General features: G+C 40.4%; 1 protein-coding gene across 1 annotated transcript; it reads left to right on the forward strand.

Moving 5' to 3' along the window:
* Positions 1-9: 9 nt before the first annotated feature.
* PNO1 (partner of NOB1 homolog) lies at positions 10-15,588 on the forward strand. The gene is made up of 7 exons (XM_060784212.2): positions 10-274; positions 2,973-3,122; positions 5,706-5,789; positions 8,041-8,101; positions 10,144-10,261; positions 13,132-13,202; positions 15,329-15,588. Exons 1-7 carry the CDS (start codon positions 80-82, stop codon positions 15,394-15,396), a joined length of 747 nt encoding a protein of 248 aa, XP_060640195.2. The 5' UTR covers positions 10-79; the 3' UTR covers positions 15,397-15,588.
* The last annotated feature ends 3,919 nt before the right edge of the window (positions 15,589-19,507 follow it).

Consider the following 19,507-nt stretch of genomic DNA (forward strand, 5'->3'; position numbering starts at 1 on the left):
CGGGACGGCTGAGCGGCGGTGACGTCACGAGGACGGCCTTTTCCTGTCGGCGTCTTCGCGCACGCGGAGGGGCTTCGGGATGGAGGGTGCTGCGAAGGGGGCTCTCGTTGCCATGGAGACGCAACCTCCCAGAGAAGGAGAAAATGGAGGAGAGGGTTTCAGCAGCGTCCGCAGGCGGAAGAGACGACGGGAGGGCGGCGCCATGGACACGAGCGAGGGACCCCGGCCCGTGAAGCGGCCCGACTTTCCTCCTCTGCGCGGGGAAGCCCTCGGGGTGAGGCCTCTTCAGGGAGAGGGGGGGTGAGGGAGGAGCGCATGCGCAGGAACATTTCAGCATGCATTTCAGGAACTCCTAAAGCAGGGGTCCTCAAACTAGATAGATAGATATAGACACACACATCCCACTTGCCTCTGAACAAACCTTGCCATAGAAGCAGGCAAAATATCAGGAGAGAAAGCTACTGGAACATGGCCATACTATTTATTTATTTTATTTACTTTGCTTATATACCGCTGTTCTAAGCCCGAAGGCGACTCACAGCGGTTTACACACAATAAAAACAGCAATAATTCAATGCACATATAACAATTGACCACTTAACACCTTATCCACTTAATAAACAACAAGCAATTACACTAACAATTATTACAGTAACCAGCCCAATCGTCTCATCATCAAAGCGTAGTCCAGGTTCGTCGTCCATTGTTCCATTCCTATGTTCAGTTACCAATATTGCACTAGATTACTCGAACGCCTGCATAAACATCCAGGTCTTCAACTTTTTTCGGAATGCCATGAGAGATGGTGCCAGCCTAATGTCCATAGGAAGGGCGTTCCACAGCCGAGGGGCCACCACCGAGAAGGCCCTATCTCTCGTCCCTGCCAACCGTGCTTGAGAAGCCGGCGGGATCGAGAGCAGGGCCTCCCCGGAAGATCTCAAAGTCCTGGTGGGTTCATAGGCAGAGATGCAGTCGGATAGGTAGCTTGGGCCGGAACCGTTTAGGGCTTTAAAGGCCAACGCCAGCACTTTGAATTCAGCCCAGTAGCAGATTGGTAGCCAGTGGAGTTGGCGCAACAGGGGGGTTGTATGCTCCCTGCGCTCCGCTCCTGTTAAAATAATGGCTGCCGGACGTTGGACTAGTTGGAGCTTCCGAGCTGTCTTCAAAGGCAACCCCACGTAGAGAGCGTTGCAGTAGTCTAAACGGGATGTAACCACAGCATGGACTACCGTGGCCAAGTCAGACTTCCCAAGGTACGGGCGCAGCTGGTGCACAAGTTTTAGCTGTGCAAATGCTCCCCTGGTCACCGCTGAAACCTGGGGTTCCAGGCTCAGCGACGAGTCCAGGGTCACACCCAAGCTGCGAACCTGCGAACCTGAGTGTAACCCCATCCAACACAGGCTGTAACCCTATGCCCTGTTCGGCCTTGCGACTGACCAGGAGTACCTCTGTCTTGTCTGGATTCAATTTCAATTTGTTCACCCTCATCCAGACCGTCACAGCGGCCAAGCACCAAAAATCTCTCAGCAACCTAATAGTAGCTGTGTATCATTGCGTGGAAATTGAGCAGCCCTCCAGATATTGTTATACTAAAACTACCAGCATTCCTCACCATTAGCTATTGCTGGATGGGGTGGTGGGAGATCCATTTTATTCTCATCTTGTCCTGCTTTTTAAATATAAAACACTGTGATGAAGCTGTTTGCATTTTGAAAGGAGTGAAGGTTAGACATCTCACCACACATTCCTAAGAAATCCATCGATTTCTACAAGACTAAACACTTGCATTGGTAGAATAATAATAAGGGACAGGGCCTTCTCTGTGGTGGCCCCTCGGCTGTGGAACTCCCTGCCTAGGGATATTAGATCAGCCCCCTCCATCCTGACTTTTCGGAAGAGAGTAAAAACCTGGCTCTTCGAGCAAGCATTCGGAACCCCGGAATAGATAGTCAAGCTTGAGATGGAGAATGACCCAGGAATGGCCAAGACGATGAAACGGATGAGGATTGGAATGAGAGGATATAGCTCTTTTAAAATTGTTATTGCACTGCCTTTTTGTCTTTTTTGTCTAAATGCACTTAAGTGTTTTTGCTGTTGTATTGTATTGATGGCATCGAATTGTGCCGATATATAGACCACCCTGAGTCGCCTGCAGGCTGATATGGGCGAGATATAAGTGATGTAAATAAATAAATAAAACTTTATTTATACCCCGCTACCATCTCCCCAAGGGACTCGGTGCGGCTTACATGAGGCCAAGCCCGCAATACAACAATACAAGCAATAACAATACATGCAGTTTTATTTTATTTGTCGTGTCAGGGCAACCAGTCAATTATATTACATTTCTAACAGAACAAAGCAAACAAACAGGCAAAATACAAAATTTGTGATTTGGTAGTTGATTAAATGTCCTTTGACCAGTATCTGGCCACTTGGAGTGCCTCTGGTGTTGCCGCAAGGAGGTCCTCCATTGTACATGTGGCAGGGCTCAGGTTGCATTGCAGCAGGGGGTCAGTGGTTTGCTCTTCTCCACACTCGCATGTTGTGGATTCCACTTTGTAGCCCCATTTCTGAAGGTTGGCTCTGCATCTCATGGTGCCAGAGCGCAGTCTGTTCAGTGCCTTCCAAGTCGCCCAGTTTTCTGATGTAATGTGAAATTTATTACTGTCAACAGATCAGACAACACCCTCTATATCGTTTTTGGGTGAATTTCCTAGATGTAATGTGCATCTGCCAAAGTGTTGTGTTGCAAATGTGGTCTATATGTGCCTGGATATAAGTGCACTGTTTTACTAGGACAAGCTTAAAAAGTAAGGTGGGTTTTTTTGGTCTACAGAGTTATGAGGAAAGTTGATTTCCTTGTTTGTAGGCCTATTCTTGTTTTATCCAAACGGTTAAGGTAAACTGTTGTGCTTGTTCAATAATTTTTGTAATGCAAAGGAATTGTTTTTTTGTTTTTTTTTATCTAGGGTGGAAAAGATGAAATGAGGAAACTTGCTGTGCCAGCACACAGATACACACCTTTGAAAGAGAACTGGATGAAAATTTTTACACCGATTGTAGAACATTTGCTACTTCAAATTAGGTTTAACTTAAAAACAAGGAACGTAGAGATAAAGGTGAGTTACTTGATCCATTGTATGTGAAAGGAGTGAGCCTCCTTGGTTATTCATCAGAAATGGATCTGAACCACATAGAGATTTTGCTGTCAGAAGCAGTGCTAAGAATTCCAGAAATCGAAAAGTGGTAGTTGTAGATATGAGGAAATAAGTTGCTTCAGTGTATCCATTTCCTTTCCACACTTCAGCCATTATTTACACATTCCTTTCAGACATGTACAATTCCAGCTTCCATGTGGTCATCAAAATTCCCAAAGTCAGCAGTGGGAAAAATCCAGATAAATAGAAAGAACTGACTAGTAACTGCATACTATTATAATTAAGTTAGGTTTGATATACAGATCATTTTATAAGTGCCACAACATGCAGAATATGATGCCTTGCCTTGATCTGGTATCTTACTAAAACATTTTACACGTTTGATTGCAACTGAGAGGCATGTGGCAATCACCATCTGAGAGTTTTGGTTTGAGATGAATCTTGCTCTGTATATACTTGTATATAAGTTGACTTCATAAATCGAGGACAGTTTTGGTGCCAAAAGTATGGATTTTGATGTGATCTGTGGAAGGTCATTTTGCAGAGAGGGGAAGGTATTAATGTCATCCCTGGCTATTGCCACCACCATTTTCCCAGCCAGATATTTAGAAAAGCTGGAAGTGGTGCCATGGTGGAGAGAGGATCAGTGCCTCGTTTAGATTCAGTTGGGGCATACTAAGACCTTGTCTTTTGCCACTCTGTTCAGAGAGGGGAATTGCTCCCTTTTAACTAATAATTAAGGTAAGATGGTAACACTGCCTTGTGGATAAGGTGACCTACCTTTTTCAGGTTGATTTTCTTATTAAGATTTCCAGACTTATTTATTTGTTTGTTTGAAACATTTATATTCCACCCTTCTTTTTAAAAAAAATGTTTTATTATTCTATCATGGTTTAATACATTTGTTATACATTGTTTTACAGCAGATACATATTATTCAATACAACCTAACATGCTTTTGGCATCTAGTGTTATTTTTCTGCTTATACATAATTTCTGTCCCTCCCCATTGTGCTCCCCTCCCCCCTCTCAAACCACAGCTTTTGCATGTCATCTGTCCAAAATTTCAATTCTTCTTATGGAGGTAACTTTCCTTCTTTATTTTTTAATCCTTTTTCAATAAATTTTCTCCATACGTTATCAAAATCACTTTGTTTCCATATACCTCTTTTAACTTTTAATATACATGTCAGCTTATCATTTATTGCCAATTTCCATACTTCCTTATACCACTCCCCTATTTGTATATTTATTTCTCTTTTCCAGTTCCTTGCTATGAGCAGTCTTGCTATTGTTAATAAATTTGTTATCGCTTCTTTATCCTCTTTTTTCGATTGTTTATTATTATATAATGATAATAAAGCTATACTAGGACTTCTTTCTATTTTAATATTCATTATATCTTCTATTTCTCTAAATACTTTCCCCCAAAATTATATTCCACTCTTCTCAACCCAAAGGGGACTCAGGGCAGAACACAACATATATACTGCAAACATTCCATGCCAGGACATAAAATAACTAAATATACACAAACACTAAAATCAGCTATATCTACTTTAAAATCAGATGTGTAAAACCATCTCAAAATAACATTATATATAAGAAATTACTGTTATACAGTCTTCCATCTGTGGCCAAATGATGTTAATGTCTTGACTATCAAGTTTGCTGTTTCACAAATTGAATTGCCACTGATTCATAATAAGCTGTGAGATCAGTTGATAAACTTATGCACATTGATGTGTTCTGAATAAGATGTTTGAAGGGCTTACCTTAAACAATCACTACAAATTTTACTCTGTAAGTTCATTGGTTCCACTAGATCAGTGGTGCCCAGCCTTGTTCCTCAAGTTTTGGACTTACCAGCTGTTATGAATTGTGGGAGTTGAAGTCCAAAATACCAGGACGACCAAAGGTTAGGAACCACTGCACTAGATGGTGGAGTTAACTGCTATCAATCAGTTAGCAACACAAAGTCCATCATGAGTTTCATCAAAGTGTTTACTTCAATACGTGTAGGCAGTGTGATACCACATACACCCCTTCAGAGCTAAAATATGAAAGTCTAGCAATATATTACCCCAAATAGATGGGTCTATGACAAATGTGGGTTGGTAGGTATTATGTGCATCTAATTAGGAATACAGTTGTACCAATTTCAGTTGGGTGACATGGAAAGTGAAAGCACTGTGAATGAAAGGACTGATATCCCCATGCCAGTCAATTCTGTGTAATACATAGGAAGAATGTTTTTGTGAAGGTGAAAAACCAGATCTAGGAACTGATAAAATTTAAGAGGTAAAATGTAGACATTAAATTTGACAGAAAGATTGTCATAGTATGCTTACGTACAAGTAATGACGATGAGTATGGCAGTTTACAATGAACAAAGCAAATGGGTTAATGTTGATAATAGGGCAGAGCAAGAATGTAGAGTTGTGATAGGCAGGTATGCACCTGGTTGCACAATCTGTTAGTATTTTGAAGTGAATCTTCTAAGTCTTTGCAAGCCGACTCCTAAAGCTTCCTTTATTTTTCTAGACATGCAAAGAAACCAAAGATATAAGTGCATTAACAAAAGCAGCTGATTTCGTGAAAGCTTTTATACTTGGATTTCAAGTAGAGGTGAGTTTCCAATCAATTACTTCTTTATGTGAAACTGAGCCAGCAAAAAAACTGTGCCCAGAAATTTATTAAACTAGCATGTAAGAAAGGAAATGTTAAGGCCCCATCCTCTTCCTTTGGTAAATAATGGCTCTGGAAAGGAAAACCTCTTGTACATGAGAATGTTTTCCCTAAAAAATCCAAGTTCCTGCTGATGCAGAAACTCCAGTCCCTTACAGTGTCTGAGCATCACGACTGTGATGGCACAATAATGAAATTCAGTGCTGTCAGATTGAATATTATCAGGTGGAATTGGCATTGGATTATTTTGAAACATCACTAGAGTTTGGAAGTAGCTAGGACTAAGCGGGGTTCCTCAAACATTTCAAACAGAGAGCCAGTTCACAGTCCCTCAGGCTGGACTAGTTTGAAAATAACATGAATATATTCTTATTCACATTGCACCTATCCTATTTGTAGCCCCACCAAAAAATGAAAGATCAATACATTTTTAAATGAAGAACAGTTTTAACCAACATTAACTTACCCTATCATAAAGGCACCTGGTCCCATCTGATCTTAGAAGCTAAATAGGATCTGCCCTAGTTAAGATTTGGATGGGAGATGGTCAACAAATATAGCAGACTCAGTTGATTGGTGCCCACGGATATTGTTAGATGCCAGATAAATGTAGGTTCTGGTTTTTAAGAGTTAATATTAAAATAGAGCCAACTGATACTACACCCATACTACAAACACTGTATTGATTTGATCCTAATATAGAAATACAATAGGTAAAAGCAAATAAGGACAAACCTAATTTAATGTTACAATTTTACTTTTTTATATAAACAACTTTGAGTGTGTCGTATTATTTTTTCAATTTTTTGTTTACGAGAGGGATGCTTGAGAGTTCTAGTTATCAGAGTGACTTTACCAGGTTCTGTAGACCATATTTCAGAGGAAGACAATGGGAAACGACCTGTGAATATTCCTGGCTCAAGAAAACCCTATGAAGTTCATGCAGTTGCCATAAGTTAATGTGTGACTTGTATACACACCTAATACAGTTTTAATTTGTAACATCTAGTTGATAAACTCTGAAATGAGTTCCTTTTTTCAGTAATGAACACATAGCTATGTTCCTTTACATTTGTAGTTTAACTATTTGAAGTGTAACTACCTTACAGTTACTATTACAATTACTGGAGGATAGCCTCACTAATTATAGGAGGCATTTGGTTCAATTAATTTTTTGAGAGTGTTCAGCTTATGAATAATAATAGGTTGTTGTGAGTTTTCTGGGCTGTATGGCCATGTTCCAGAAGCATTATCTCCTGACGTTTCACCCAAATCTATGGCAGGCATCCTCAGGTTGTGTGCCATAGATGCAGGTGAAACATCAGTAAATAATGTTTCTGGAACATGGCCATACAGCCCGGAAAACTCACAGTGACCTCATGATTTCAGCCATGAAAGACTTGGACAACACAATAATAATAATAATAATAATAATAATAATAATAATAATAATAATAATTATTATTATTATTCTTACCCACCTCTCCTTGTGGCTCAAGGTGAATTACAACATAGTTAAATCTTGTAATCTTTCTAAAGATTCTATAAAATACACATATTAAAATGTTTTTTTTATAAAAGACATATTAAAACGTTTGTATAAAATACAGAACAGAGTACGCAAATGTGAATGGGAGGAGTGTTTGCTTTGAACCGTAAGAGCCATAAGAATTAGAGCACTGAGATGGTATTTTAAAAAATAGTTACAATTCAGTATTTAGTTAATTTAGAGAAATGAAACGACAACATCAAATTGTGGCACCTTAAACTTTTATGTGGCACTAGTTTTTCTGGGCCAACTTGATATGTTGCTTCAGTTGATGGATTATCATAGACATACTTATGAGAAAAGGAAACTGAAAATGCAAATAATGCCTTATATTAACAGTAAAGTCAAAAGATTTGGATGGTAATGCAAGAATGATCAACATATGAATCATTCTCTTAAGCTTTATGAAAAGCCCTGCTTGGGTTTTAATAATTCCATTAAACACAACTTTCCTCTGCAGTCCAAAAAACCTCATTGGTATTTAGAGAGTAGCATTTGTTATCTGATTTCCATGCTAAACTAACTTAACCTGCATGTTCTGGAACCTGTGTTTTGAAAAGCCACTTGATTGCTATCCTTTTGTCAAATCCGTGTATTATTGTTCTCGAGGCAAAGCTGTTAACGTCTGCCACTTTCTCCTAGGATGCTCTCGCCCTGATCAGATTAGACGACCTTTTCCTAGAATCCTTTGAAGTAACAGATGGTGAGCATTTCGTCATTAGGATTTGGTAGTATCAAAACATTTGCAGATACTGAAGGACACATAGAAATTCGTCATAAACAAAATCTGTTGCACAGTGTTGAAAGAAAAAAGTTAGTCTTTGCCCTTTCCTTTTCAAACAGCCTAGAAGCAGATTTGGCTTAGAATAAATGTACTCTTGTTAGAAATTGTTTACATTTTTGTAGAATTATTTAATTCTTTTAGAATTAATGAATTAATGTTAAATCTCCTTGGTTAGTCAGTTGAAACCTCAGCTGACTCATGTCCAAATTAAAGCTTGCAGCCATCTTTTAAACCAGAGGTGGGGATCTTGTAGCTTGCAGACCACAGTTCGCTCCTTGGAGGGCAATTCTGTTCAGCCCTTTGGATTTCCCCCATTCCCTAGTTTTACCTCCAATTTGATCACCCCATTTTTAAGCACCAATAGCCATTTAACTTGTGTCAGATTTCCCTCTTACTTATTGGGGCCTTGGCAATCTCAAAAGTGAAAAACATTGCAAGGTGTTAAATGCTATTTTGTTTATGAAAGTTGGAGTTTAACATTATTAAATTGGGAGCTAGAGTGCTTTTTTTGTTTATTACAATCTAGACAAAAGGGTTCCGCAGAGAGTATTGAGTATATAAATAATAATAATAATAATAATAATAATAATAATAATCTTTATTTATACCCTTCCACCATCTCCCCAAGAGACTCGGAGCGGCTTACAATTGCCCTTGGAGGGCAATTACACAGAATTGCCCTCCAAGGAGCCCAGCAACACATCAAAAACAACAAGCAATAAACAATACAGTTAATATAACTCATAAGTAGACAATAACACACAAGATTTTAAAAACCTATGGCTGAGCCAGATGCAGTAGTTAAAACTTTAAAAATAAATGCTGGACATGAACAGAGGATGTATCTAGTAGGAGGGTTTTAAACCAAAAGTAGAGAACAACCCAACGGGTAATTAAGTGCTTCTCAGGGTATTTTGCAGGGTTTATTGCTCCTCCATTTTCATATTATGTCTGTCAATCACAATTTATCTTGGCAAGGTGCAGCCATTTTTTCTCAGCACACAATCTGGCTTTTCTCCATTCATTGGTTGATACTTGTCACATATTCAGGGAAAGCATGAACAGGAAACTCCTCCTGGGTTTGGATTAGTTCATACCAAAATGCATCCTACGTGTTTGAATCCTTCTGGATGTCATTTCCTATCAGCTGTCACGTGAGGGGAAAACTTACTAAATTGCTACTTTCTGAATGTAAAGGTGCAAGATTATTTTTCTCTGTTGCTAGCCCCAGAACATGGAATTCAGTTAGCTATAGAAGAGTGGATGCTCCTCTATCTGTTCTCCTTTGAATTTGCATTTTATTTATTTTTTTGTACATTTTTCTGAAATAAATTTTGTTGTGAGCTACTTTTTGTCTCAGTTTCGGGAGGAAGACGGTATATAAATTAAGTGAGTTGGGTATTCCTGGTTAAGATTTATTTGCATACTTTTTATCTGAACAAGTAAATCTCTGAGACTGCATCTCCACATTGACATTTATAGTAACTCCTATTTAAGTTGGATATTGCTCTATTTTTTTCTTGGTTTCAATGACTTACCATGGAAGAAATTAACTAGCTTTACAATCAGTTTTAGTAGTTGTGTATGATGGGGTGCTCCTAGACCATGGGTGGGCATAGTATCTCCTTTCAGATGGTGGCCTGCATTCCCCACCGTAGGCTCATTTAGCTAGCGCCAATGAAAGTTGAAGTCCACTTTCTAGAGCAGTGGTTCTCAACCTGTGGGTCCCCAGATATTTTGACCTTCAACTCCCAGAAATCCTAACCACTGGTAAACTGGCTGGGATTTCTGGGAGTTGTAGGCCAAAACACCTGGGGACACACAGCTTGAGAACCACTGTAATAGAGGGTTCACACTTTGCCCATCCTTCTTATGGATAATTTGCTTGGGCCATAGATGAAACCTGTTTGGGGACAGGGTGAAAATAGATATGTTGCCTTAAACCCTTTCTTTCCTTTCAGTGAAACCTTTAAAAGGAGATCATCTTTCTAGAGCAATAGGAAGAATTGCTGGGAAAGGTGGAAAAACAAAATTCACTATTGAAAACGTAACAAGAACACGGATAGTTCTTGCAGATTCGTAAGTATTACTCTTTCCTTTGGTATGAATTTCGAACCTAACTCAGTGAAAGCCATCTTTCTAAAATTTATTGTAATTTTCAGTGATTTTTTATTTGGGGGTTTTAAAAAGTTATTTTTCAGTTATTTTTTCAACGGGTTGTGTCACTTCATTTTTATATTGTAAAAAAAATAGCACCAGGTGTGTCTTCTAAGACCATATCTCCTTCCTATTTTAAGTATATGGTTGTATGCTGCATTTCTCTTGTTTATATGTATATATAGAATCAAAGAGTTGGAAGAGACCTCATGGGCCATCCAGTCCAACCCCCTGCCAAGAAGCAGGAATATTGCATTCAAATCACCCCTGACAGATGGCCATCCAGCCTCTGTTTAAAAACTTCCAAAGAAGGAGCCTCCACCACACTCCGGGGCAGAGAGTTCCACTGCTGAATGGCTCTCAGTCAGGAAGTTCTTCCTCATGTTCAGATGGAATCTCCTTTCTTGTAGTTTGAAGCCATTGTTTCGCGTCCTAGTCTCCAGGGAAGCAGAAAACAAGCTTGCGCCCTCCTCCCTGTGGCTTCCTCTCACATATTTATACATGGCTATCATATGTCCTCTCAGCCTTCTCTTCTTCAGGCTAAACATGCCCAGCTCCTTAATCCGCTCCTCATAGGGTGGATTGTTTTTGGTTTTTTTAAAGGATTTTAAAAAAAGGAATGTTTGGCTTTTAGTAGATCTTTTGTAAGATTATAGGAAACTTACATAGAATCAGATGGAAAATTTACTTTCTAGATGAGGAGTGTCACACTCACTTTCATCGAGGGCCACTTCAGTCATATTTTTGCCATCAAAGGGCCGGTGAATCCATAGATACAGAGGGCCACCTGTAATTTTTGAACATAATTGTTGGTTCTTTTAGTTTTTGTCAAGTTTGGGTCCCTAGATGCTACTGAACAACAAAATTTCATCACTTTTGATGATCCGCCACATGGATTTGGGATTATGGCAGTTGCAACCCAACTGCATTTGTGGCTCTGAAGCGGAGGAAAGGTTACAGGACATTTTAAAGTTAGACATCATATCCACAAGCTTTGTATCTACATCCAAACCCACTATCCTGGTTGAATAGAACAAACTGCAGCCTTCCAGGTTCTCCTGTATCTCAAACTCCCATGAACTCTAGTCATGATGTCTAATGATGAGGAATACAGGAGTTGTAGTCCTGTAAAAGGACAAAGTGGATTGGATTCAGCCCATGGGCCTTGGCACGGGTTCTAGATGGTTTAAACAAGTGCAGATATATTGAGTAAACCCACTGCACATGTCCTTTATTGTAATATGCTCCCAAATTTAGTGTATATACTAGCTGCCCCCTGCCAAGTGTTGCTGTGGCCCAGTCTGTGTATGTGTGTGTATATATGTGTGTTTGTGTATATGTGTGGTTTTGCGCATGTGTTGTAATGGTTTTTTTGTTTTTTGGCTTTTTAAGTCTCTTCTGCTGTGTTTTTCAAATTTTTTATGAGTGATGGACACTCGTTGGCCTGTTAGGTGTATTGTGTCCAAATTTGGTGTCAATTGGCCCACTGGTTTTTGAGTTCTGTTAATCCCAAAAACGAACATTACATTTTTATTTATATAGATAAGAGTAGCCATCCCCTGCCATGCGTTGCTGTGGCCCACTCTGGTAGTCATGGGGGTTCTGTGTGGGAGGTTTGGCCCAATTCTATCATTGGTGGGGTTCAGAATGCTCTGTGATTCTAGGTGAACTATAAATCCCTGCAACTGCAACTCCCAAATGTCAAGATTATATTTTCCAGTGTTTGCATTTGGGCATATTGAGTATTTGTGTAGAGTTTGGTCCAGATCCATCACTGTTTTGAGTCCCCAATGGTCTCTGGATGTAGGTGAACTACAACTCCCAAACTCAAAGTCAATGCCCACCAAACCCTTCTAGTGTTTTATGTTGGTCATGGGAGAACTGTGTGCCAAGTTTGGTTCAGTGTCATAATTAGTGGAGTTCAGAATGCTCTTTGATTGTAGGTGAACTATAAATCCTAGCAACTACAACTCCCAAATGACAAAATCATTTTTTTTGAGTGAAGGACATACATTGGGTTGTTAGTTGTATGCTGTCCAAATTTGGTGTCAATTGGCCCACTGGTTTTTGAGTGCTGTGAATACCACAAACGGACATTACATTTTTATTTATATAGATTTATTGCCTAGACTTTTTCAGCGTATTATCTTACATGCTCAGTTAAGTCTGATGAGAATGAAATGTTACCCTTTCAGAATATTTTGGCTTTGTGTGTGTTGTGACTAGAATGTTGTGGCCTTGCTTGATCACGAGAAATATTGAGGGTATTGCAAGATATCATCCATTTTAAACCTGTGAATGACGGGCACTGGGGAGGAGGGGGCTATCCATGCATTATTAGTTAGTAGATGAAGTCAGTAGCTGTCCTGGTCTATTCTAGTGATTACAAAATTGCAGAAATTATTCCGAATTGCTTGCAGTGACAAGATGGTTAGAAAGGCAGACAGCTGTATTTTAGCTCTGTAGTGGGAGTGTTATGTGTTACACAGTAGCAGGTGAAGAGATAAGTGAAGAATGGATTAGTCCAAATTAAGATGGATTCTTAGAGCCACAAAATGTGCTCTGGCAGATGGTGCTGGTATTACCATGCAGTGCAGCAAAGTGGATCTGAAATGAAGTAGATGGGGATGCTTGAGTGCCATGAGAGAGGTAAGCCGTTTAGTGGACAAGGTTCAGCCAGGTGCTGCTTCTCTCCTACCCAAATATTGAACAAATGTTGGGAGCCCGTAAAAGAGGAATGTCCTGAAGTGTTGGACAGATGTTCTGAAATAACACCACTTTTTTTTTTACAGGAAAGTTCATATTTTAGGGTCTTTCCAGAATATCAAAATGGCACGAACAGCAATTTGCAATCTTATTTTAGGTAAGCATTTTTTTAACCAAAGGGAATAATAAATTAAACCCCCCTCCAATAACTGATGTACAGGTCCCCCTGTTTGTCCTATGTCTGTGTATGTCTTATCTGTTCACCCCATTCACCCATTTCTCTTTGTTTACTCTCTCCACCAGTCTTGGTTTGTAATCCCCACTCTCCATTTCTCTTCATTCATCTCTCCACTAGTCTTTCCTTTCCCCTCCTTTGGCATTCCTTCCTTTTTTCTTACTTTATCCGACTTCTTGCATTACCCATTTCTTTTCCCCCATAGTATGGGGAAAAAGTATTTGGGAAAGTAGGCGTAACTCGCATCATCATTATCGTCATTATAGTAGGAAAAAACATACGCTTCTACAAAATGGATACTGGACAGTAGGGGGTGGAAGTCATGCAGCTCTCTATGTTGTGCTACAGCATTCAGCCCTTTTAAGCCAGAAGTGACAAATTTAAAGTCACAATCCAACAATTGGGAGAGTAATGTATTGTCGAAGGCTTTCATGGCCGGAATCACTGGGTTGTTGTAGGTTTTTTCAGGCTATATGGCCATGCTCTAGAGCCATTCTCTCCTGACATTTCACCTGCATCTATGGCAAGCATCCTCAGAGGTAGTGAGGTCTGTTGGAACTAGGAAAATGGGTTTATATATCTGTGGAATGACCAGGGTGGGACAAGTCTGCTGGAGCTAGGTGTGAATGTTTCAACTGACCACCTTGATTAGCATTTGATAGCCTGGTAGTGCCTGGGGCAATCTTTTGTTGAGAGGAGATTAGATGTCTCTGATTGTTTTTCCTCTGTTGTTTTGCTGTTGTAATTTTAGAGTTTTTTAATACTGGTAGCCAGGTTTTGTTCATTTCCATGGTTTCATGCCAGGCCATCAAATGCTAATCAAGGTGATCAGTTGAAACATTCACACCTACCTCCAGCAGACAAAAGTCCTTTGTCTCACCCACAGATATATAAACCCATTTTCCTAGGATGCTTCCCATAGATGCAGGCGAAATGTCAGGAAAAAATGCCTCTAGAACATGGCCATATAGCCCGAAAAAACCTACAACAACCCAATTGGGAGAGTCCCATAATTCAAAACACCGTGCAACAGCAAAATGTACTTTTTAAGCACTTGCTGTCATTCTGGAATGGATGAAGATGCTTTTCATTTCCTATGTTGACATTCCAAACTTCAACGAGGAAGGCCAATAAGATTTTGAAATGACACTCCAAGGCTCTAAGTCTACCATTCCTGGCACAGCCAGTGGTGAAGGAGCACTTAGAGCAGCAGTGGGAATTGTGCTTATATTGGATTGGGCTGCTCGGAACGGCAGTTCAGTCGCTAGAGAATGGCATGGTTCATGGCTTGATCTGCGGTCACAATTTTCCTCTTCTACCTCAGAAGAAGTGAAGACTGTCATGGCTACTAGTTGATGACTCTGCATAATCTCCAGTTCGAGAGTATTTCTCTTAGTGCCACTCAGGGAATATGAGTAATGTGTGGTGTCATTTCATGCATGTCCAATATGGGAACAGAATGCTGGTCTCCATGAGACATTATTTTTTGTTATGATTCAGAAAACTATTTAGTTTTTATGTGAGAGCTAGTCTGAACTAATGTCATGCATAAATTTGCTGCACTAGGATTTTCAGTACATTTCTATGCTGCTTCAACATTTCCCAGTCCTCTGGGACTATGTTCAGTTGGGGGGGGGGGGGGATGCACAAGGATGTCATTGGGTACTAGCTTTTCTTTGATGTTTTGAATTTGGGCAAATAATTGAAGTTCTAGACTTTTTTGCATTTGAGGTTAAGCACTGCTTCATTAACCAGCATCTCATGCGGAACAAAAGCCTGAAGCATTCAATTTTTTAAGTAAAACTATGGAACGGCATAGCAACCACATTAGTCATTTTCATTTGCCTGCATGCAAACTAATGTAAGGTAACATGCATTGAAATATGCTGAAAACACGCTGTTTTGCTAACAACTCTAACTATTACTGCCTCAGCTTTTTGTGCATGCATCTCTTGCCTTTCATCCATTCCTAACAAGATGATTAGTAGTCCTACTAAGAAAGTGGAATTCTGTACAGAACAGTCCATATGCTTTGTTTTCTTCTACAGGAAGTCCTCCATCAAAGGTTTATGGAAATGTAAGAGCAGTAGCCAGCAGAGCAGCAGAAAGGTTTTAATACCGAGGATCTGAAGCATCCAAGATTTTCAACATGACTTTTACACAGAAGCAGACTCTCAAGAATAAACAGGTGGCAGTTCTCAACTCCAACATGAGTGGTGTAGAGATTGCTGCAACAGCATTCTCAAGGAGGCCCACTTTCTGACTGTTTATAAGAACTGATGTGTAATAAAAGGTGGTTGGAACCAAATCTATTTAACACTAGCCGTCCCCTGCCACATGTTGCTGTGGCCCATATGGGGGGTTCTGTGTGGGAAGTTTGGAACATTTCCCTCGTTGGTGGGGTTCAGAATGCTCTGTGATTGTAGGTGAACTATAAATCCCAGCAACTACAACTCCCAAATGTCAAGATTCTATTTTCCCCAAACTCCACCAGTGTTCACATTTGGGCATATTGAGTATTTGTTTAGAGTTTAGTCCAGATCCATCATTGTTTGAGTCCACAGTCATTTTTGGATGTAGGTGAACTACAACTCCAAAACCAAAGGACACTGCCCACCAAACCCTTCCAGTATTTTCTGTTGGTCATGGGAGAACTGTGTGCCAAGTTTGGTTCAGTTCCATCGTTGGTGGGGTTCAGAATGCTCTTTGATTGTAGGTGAACTATAAATCCAAGCAACTACAACTCCCAAATGACAAAATCATTTTTTTTGAGTGAAGGACATACATTGGGTTGTTAGGTGTCTTGTGTCCAAATTTGGTGTCAATTCTTCCAGTGGTTTTTGAGTTACGTTAATCCCACAAACAAACATTACTTTTTTATTTATATAGACTAGTTTCAAATGTTAAACATATTTTGATTACTTTGTATAGGAAGGTTATGTGTACATCACAGTGGCTCCCAGAGGAAGAGTGCTATTCCTTAAGCAGCTTGTTCAGTAGTGCAGGACAAATACCTTTAGTCCTGGAAACCCACCTCTGAAGAATGATGTCTCCTCAAACAGAAAGCTACATAAGTTGTCTACATCTCCATCTTCACAGTGAACCAGGTAGGGTATAATTGGGATAGGATTTTTAGAGAGAATGAGGGCGTGAAGTCAATCCTAAGGCAGTAGTAAAGTGCATTTAGAGGACATAATGCTGAGAGTTACTAAACAGTGACTCCCATTGCTTTTGATTATTTGCCATTCAGACTGGGGGCAGTGGGACTTGTGGCTCCGAGATTGGGGAAGGGTTAAAGGATGCTTTAAAGTCAGGCGTATCCACAAGCTTTGTATCTAAATCCAAGTTTCATTTGTCTAAACAACAAACTGCAGGCTTCCAGATGTTGCTGTATCTCAATTGGGCTGAATTCAGCTTGCAGTCCTTGATTCTCACAAATGTGGTCTAATGCTTGGGGGGGGGGGGGCTCATTTGCATTGGACAAGCTGACACCTTGGCCAATTGGGCATTGCCTTTGCAAAATGATAAGATAGGCTGGACCTTGACACATGTGCAATAAGGGTAAGCCAACCCGATCCAGCAAGCAAGTAGGGTTTTTTTGTTTTTGAACTGTTGGATGGGGAGAACACAACACCAATGCTTCTTAGCCATTGGAGGACTGAAGACAGACAGGTCGCAGGTTCGAATCTGGGGAGAGGCAGATGAGCTCCCTCTTTCAATTCCAGCTCCTCATGCAGGGACATGAGAGAAGCCTCCCACAAGGATGATAAAAACATCAAATCATCTGGGCGTCCCCTGGGCAACGTCCTTGCAGACGGCCAATTCTCTCACGCCAGAAGTAACTTGCAGTTTCTCAAGTTTCTCCTGACATGAAAAAAAAATTATTACGCTGCATTTCTCCCGACACGACCAAAAAAAAAGTCTTTGGAGTTGAGAAAAACGGAAGACTTGAAGAAGCCATCACCAATGAAAAGCAGTAGATGAAAAAGCTGAAAGTCTGGTTACAAGAACTACCACCTACTGGTCATCTTTTGCAAGGTTTATCTCAGTCCCTGAACATACTGAAACAAAGGTGGATAGGAAACTAAACTGACCCACTAGAACACATTTATAAGGGCTAATAAAGATGGCAAAAATGGTTAAACTTTGTCAACATTCTCCCAAATTTAAAGAGTAGTTTACAGGAAAGGGAGATGGGCTCAGGGAGCAGAAGAAAAACATACAGAAAAATGAACTTCACACTTTCACAAGTTACACTAACTGGCTAATGGCAACTCTTTATGTTGAAATTTAGGAGATTTATACATTTGAACAAGAGAGTACACTTTAATGCTAAATGGAAAGAGAGTAAGGACTAGTGAGGAATCACAACTGGATAAATGAAGAACACTTCATTACATGACTATCATTCCCTTGTAAAAGAAAGTCCTCCAGTGTTTTATGTTGTTTGCTTTGTCCTAGGAGCAGTGGTTCTCAACCTGGGGTCCCCAGATATTTTTGGCCTACAATTCTCAGAAATCCAAACAGCTGGTAAACTGGCTGGGATTTCTGGAAATTGTAGGCCAAAAACATATGGGGATCCAAGGTTGAGAACCACTGTCCTAGAGTTCTTCAATAGAGCAAATTTCCTTTTCTTGGAACTGGTTTTAGTAAGGGCGATCTGAATTTACTATCAACATAATGGGCAGTGGATGACTGCAATAAATAAAGTACGCACATTAAATAATACTAATGTTTGGGACGGCGGTTACAATAAAGATATTCATCCCTCAACATCTTATTATAAACAAACTGCCAAGAAGAAAGAAACAAGATCAGACGTAAGGATACTTGTTTTTATATCTGATGCATGCCATTTTTCAGCAGCTCTTCATATGCTCCCCAAATCCACTACAGTAGTAGTGGATTTGGATCCCCAGATGTTTTAGCCTTCAACTCCCAGAAATCCCAACAGCAGGTAAATTGGTTGGAATTCCTGGGAGTTGTAGGCCAAAACACCTGGGGACCCAAAGGTTGAGAACCACTGCACTACAGAATAGAGCAGTGGTTCTCAACCTGTGGGTCCCCAGGTGTTTTGGCCTTCAACTCCCAGAAATCCCAACAGCTGGTAAACTGGCTGGGATTTCTGGGAGTTGTAGGCCAAAACACCTGGGGACCCAAAGGTTGAGAACCATTGCACTACAGAACAGAGCAGTGGTTCTCAACCTGTGGGTCCCCGGGTGTTTTGGCCTACAACTCCCAGAAATCCGTTAGGCGTTGGAAGTCCAAAAACATCTGGGGACCCCAGGTTGAGAACCACTGGAATAGAGCGAAGTTAAACTAGTGATGGGAATAAGTCTTCTCACTCGAAGGGACTTTCCAAGTTAATACTGTAAACGGCACAAATAAATTGGATCCATTTCAAAAATATATATATTCTGGATTATGATCATCTGCAACATCATCTGGCTGCTACAATTTTGACTAGTTCAGTCATATTTAAGCCAAATCTATATCTTGAATCTACACAAACCTTTAGCTAAAATACCATGGCTTGCTTAGTCCCACTTCATCTATAAACAGAGGCGGCCCTAGGTAAGTTTCAATGGTAAGAAAACAGTATTTTGGCGCCCCCCCCCCCCCCAACCAATCACTGATATATATTTTCTGTTCGCCATGGGAGTTGTGTGTGCCATATTTGGTTCAATTCCATCATTGGTGGAGTTCAGAATGCTCTTTGATTTTAGGTGAACTATACATCCCGGTAACTACAACTCAGCCTAGAGAAGACAATTATGCCGGGGAAAGTGGAAGGCAAAAGGAAGAGGGGCCGACCAAGGGCAAGATGGATGGATGTGACTGGATCCTTGAAGTGACTGGACTGACCTTGAAGGAGCTGGGGGTGGTGATGGCCGACAGGGAGCTCTGGCGTGGGCTGGTCCATGAGGTCACGAAGAGTCGGAGACGACTGAACGAATGAACAACAACAACAACTACAACTCGCATATGTCAAGGTCTATTTTCCCCCAAGAGCGCCCCTGGGCAAAATCAACTATACTGCAAATGCTTACTTTGCGTAATGGGTTGAGCCGCCCCTGTCTATAAAGTAATTAATTACAATGTGGGGTTACTAATGTTTTTTCCCCAATGCCTTGCAAATATGTTTGAATTGTTTTGAACAAAACGTAGATTTGGAAGGCATTACTATCATGGATGTGAAAGTGTTGTAGCTGAATGGATGTCAGACA

The sequence above is a fragment of the Anolis sagrei genome, chromosome 1 (genome assembly GCF_037176765.1).
Source record: "Anolis sagrei isolate rAnoSag1 chromosome 1, rAnoSag1.mat, whole genome shotgun sequence".
Classification (NCBI taxonomy): Eukaryota; Metazoa; Chordata; class Lepidosauria; order Squamata; family Dactyloidae; genus Anolis; species Anolis sagrei.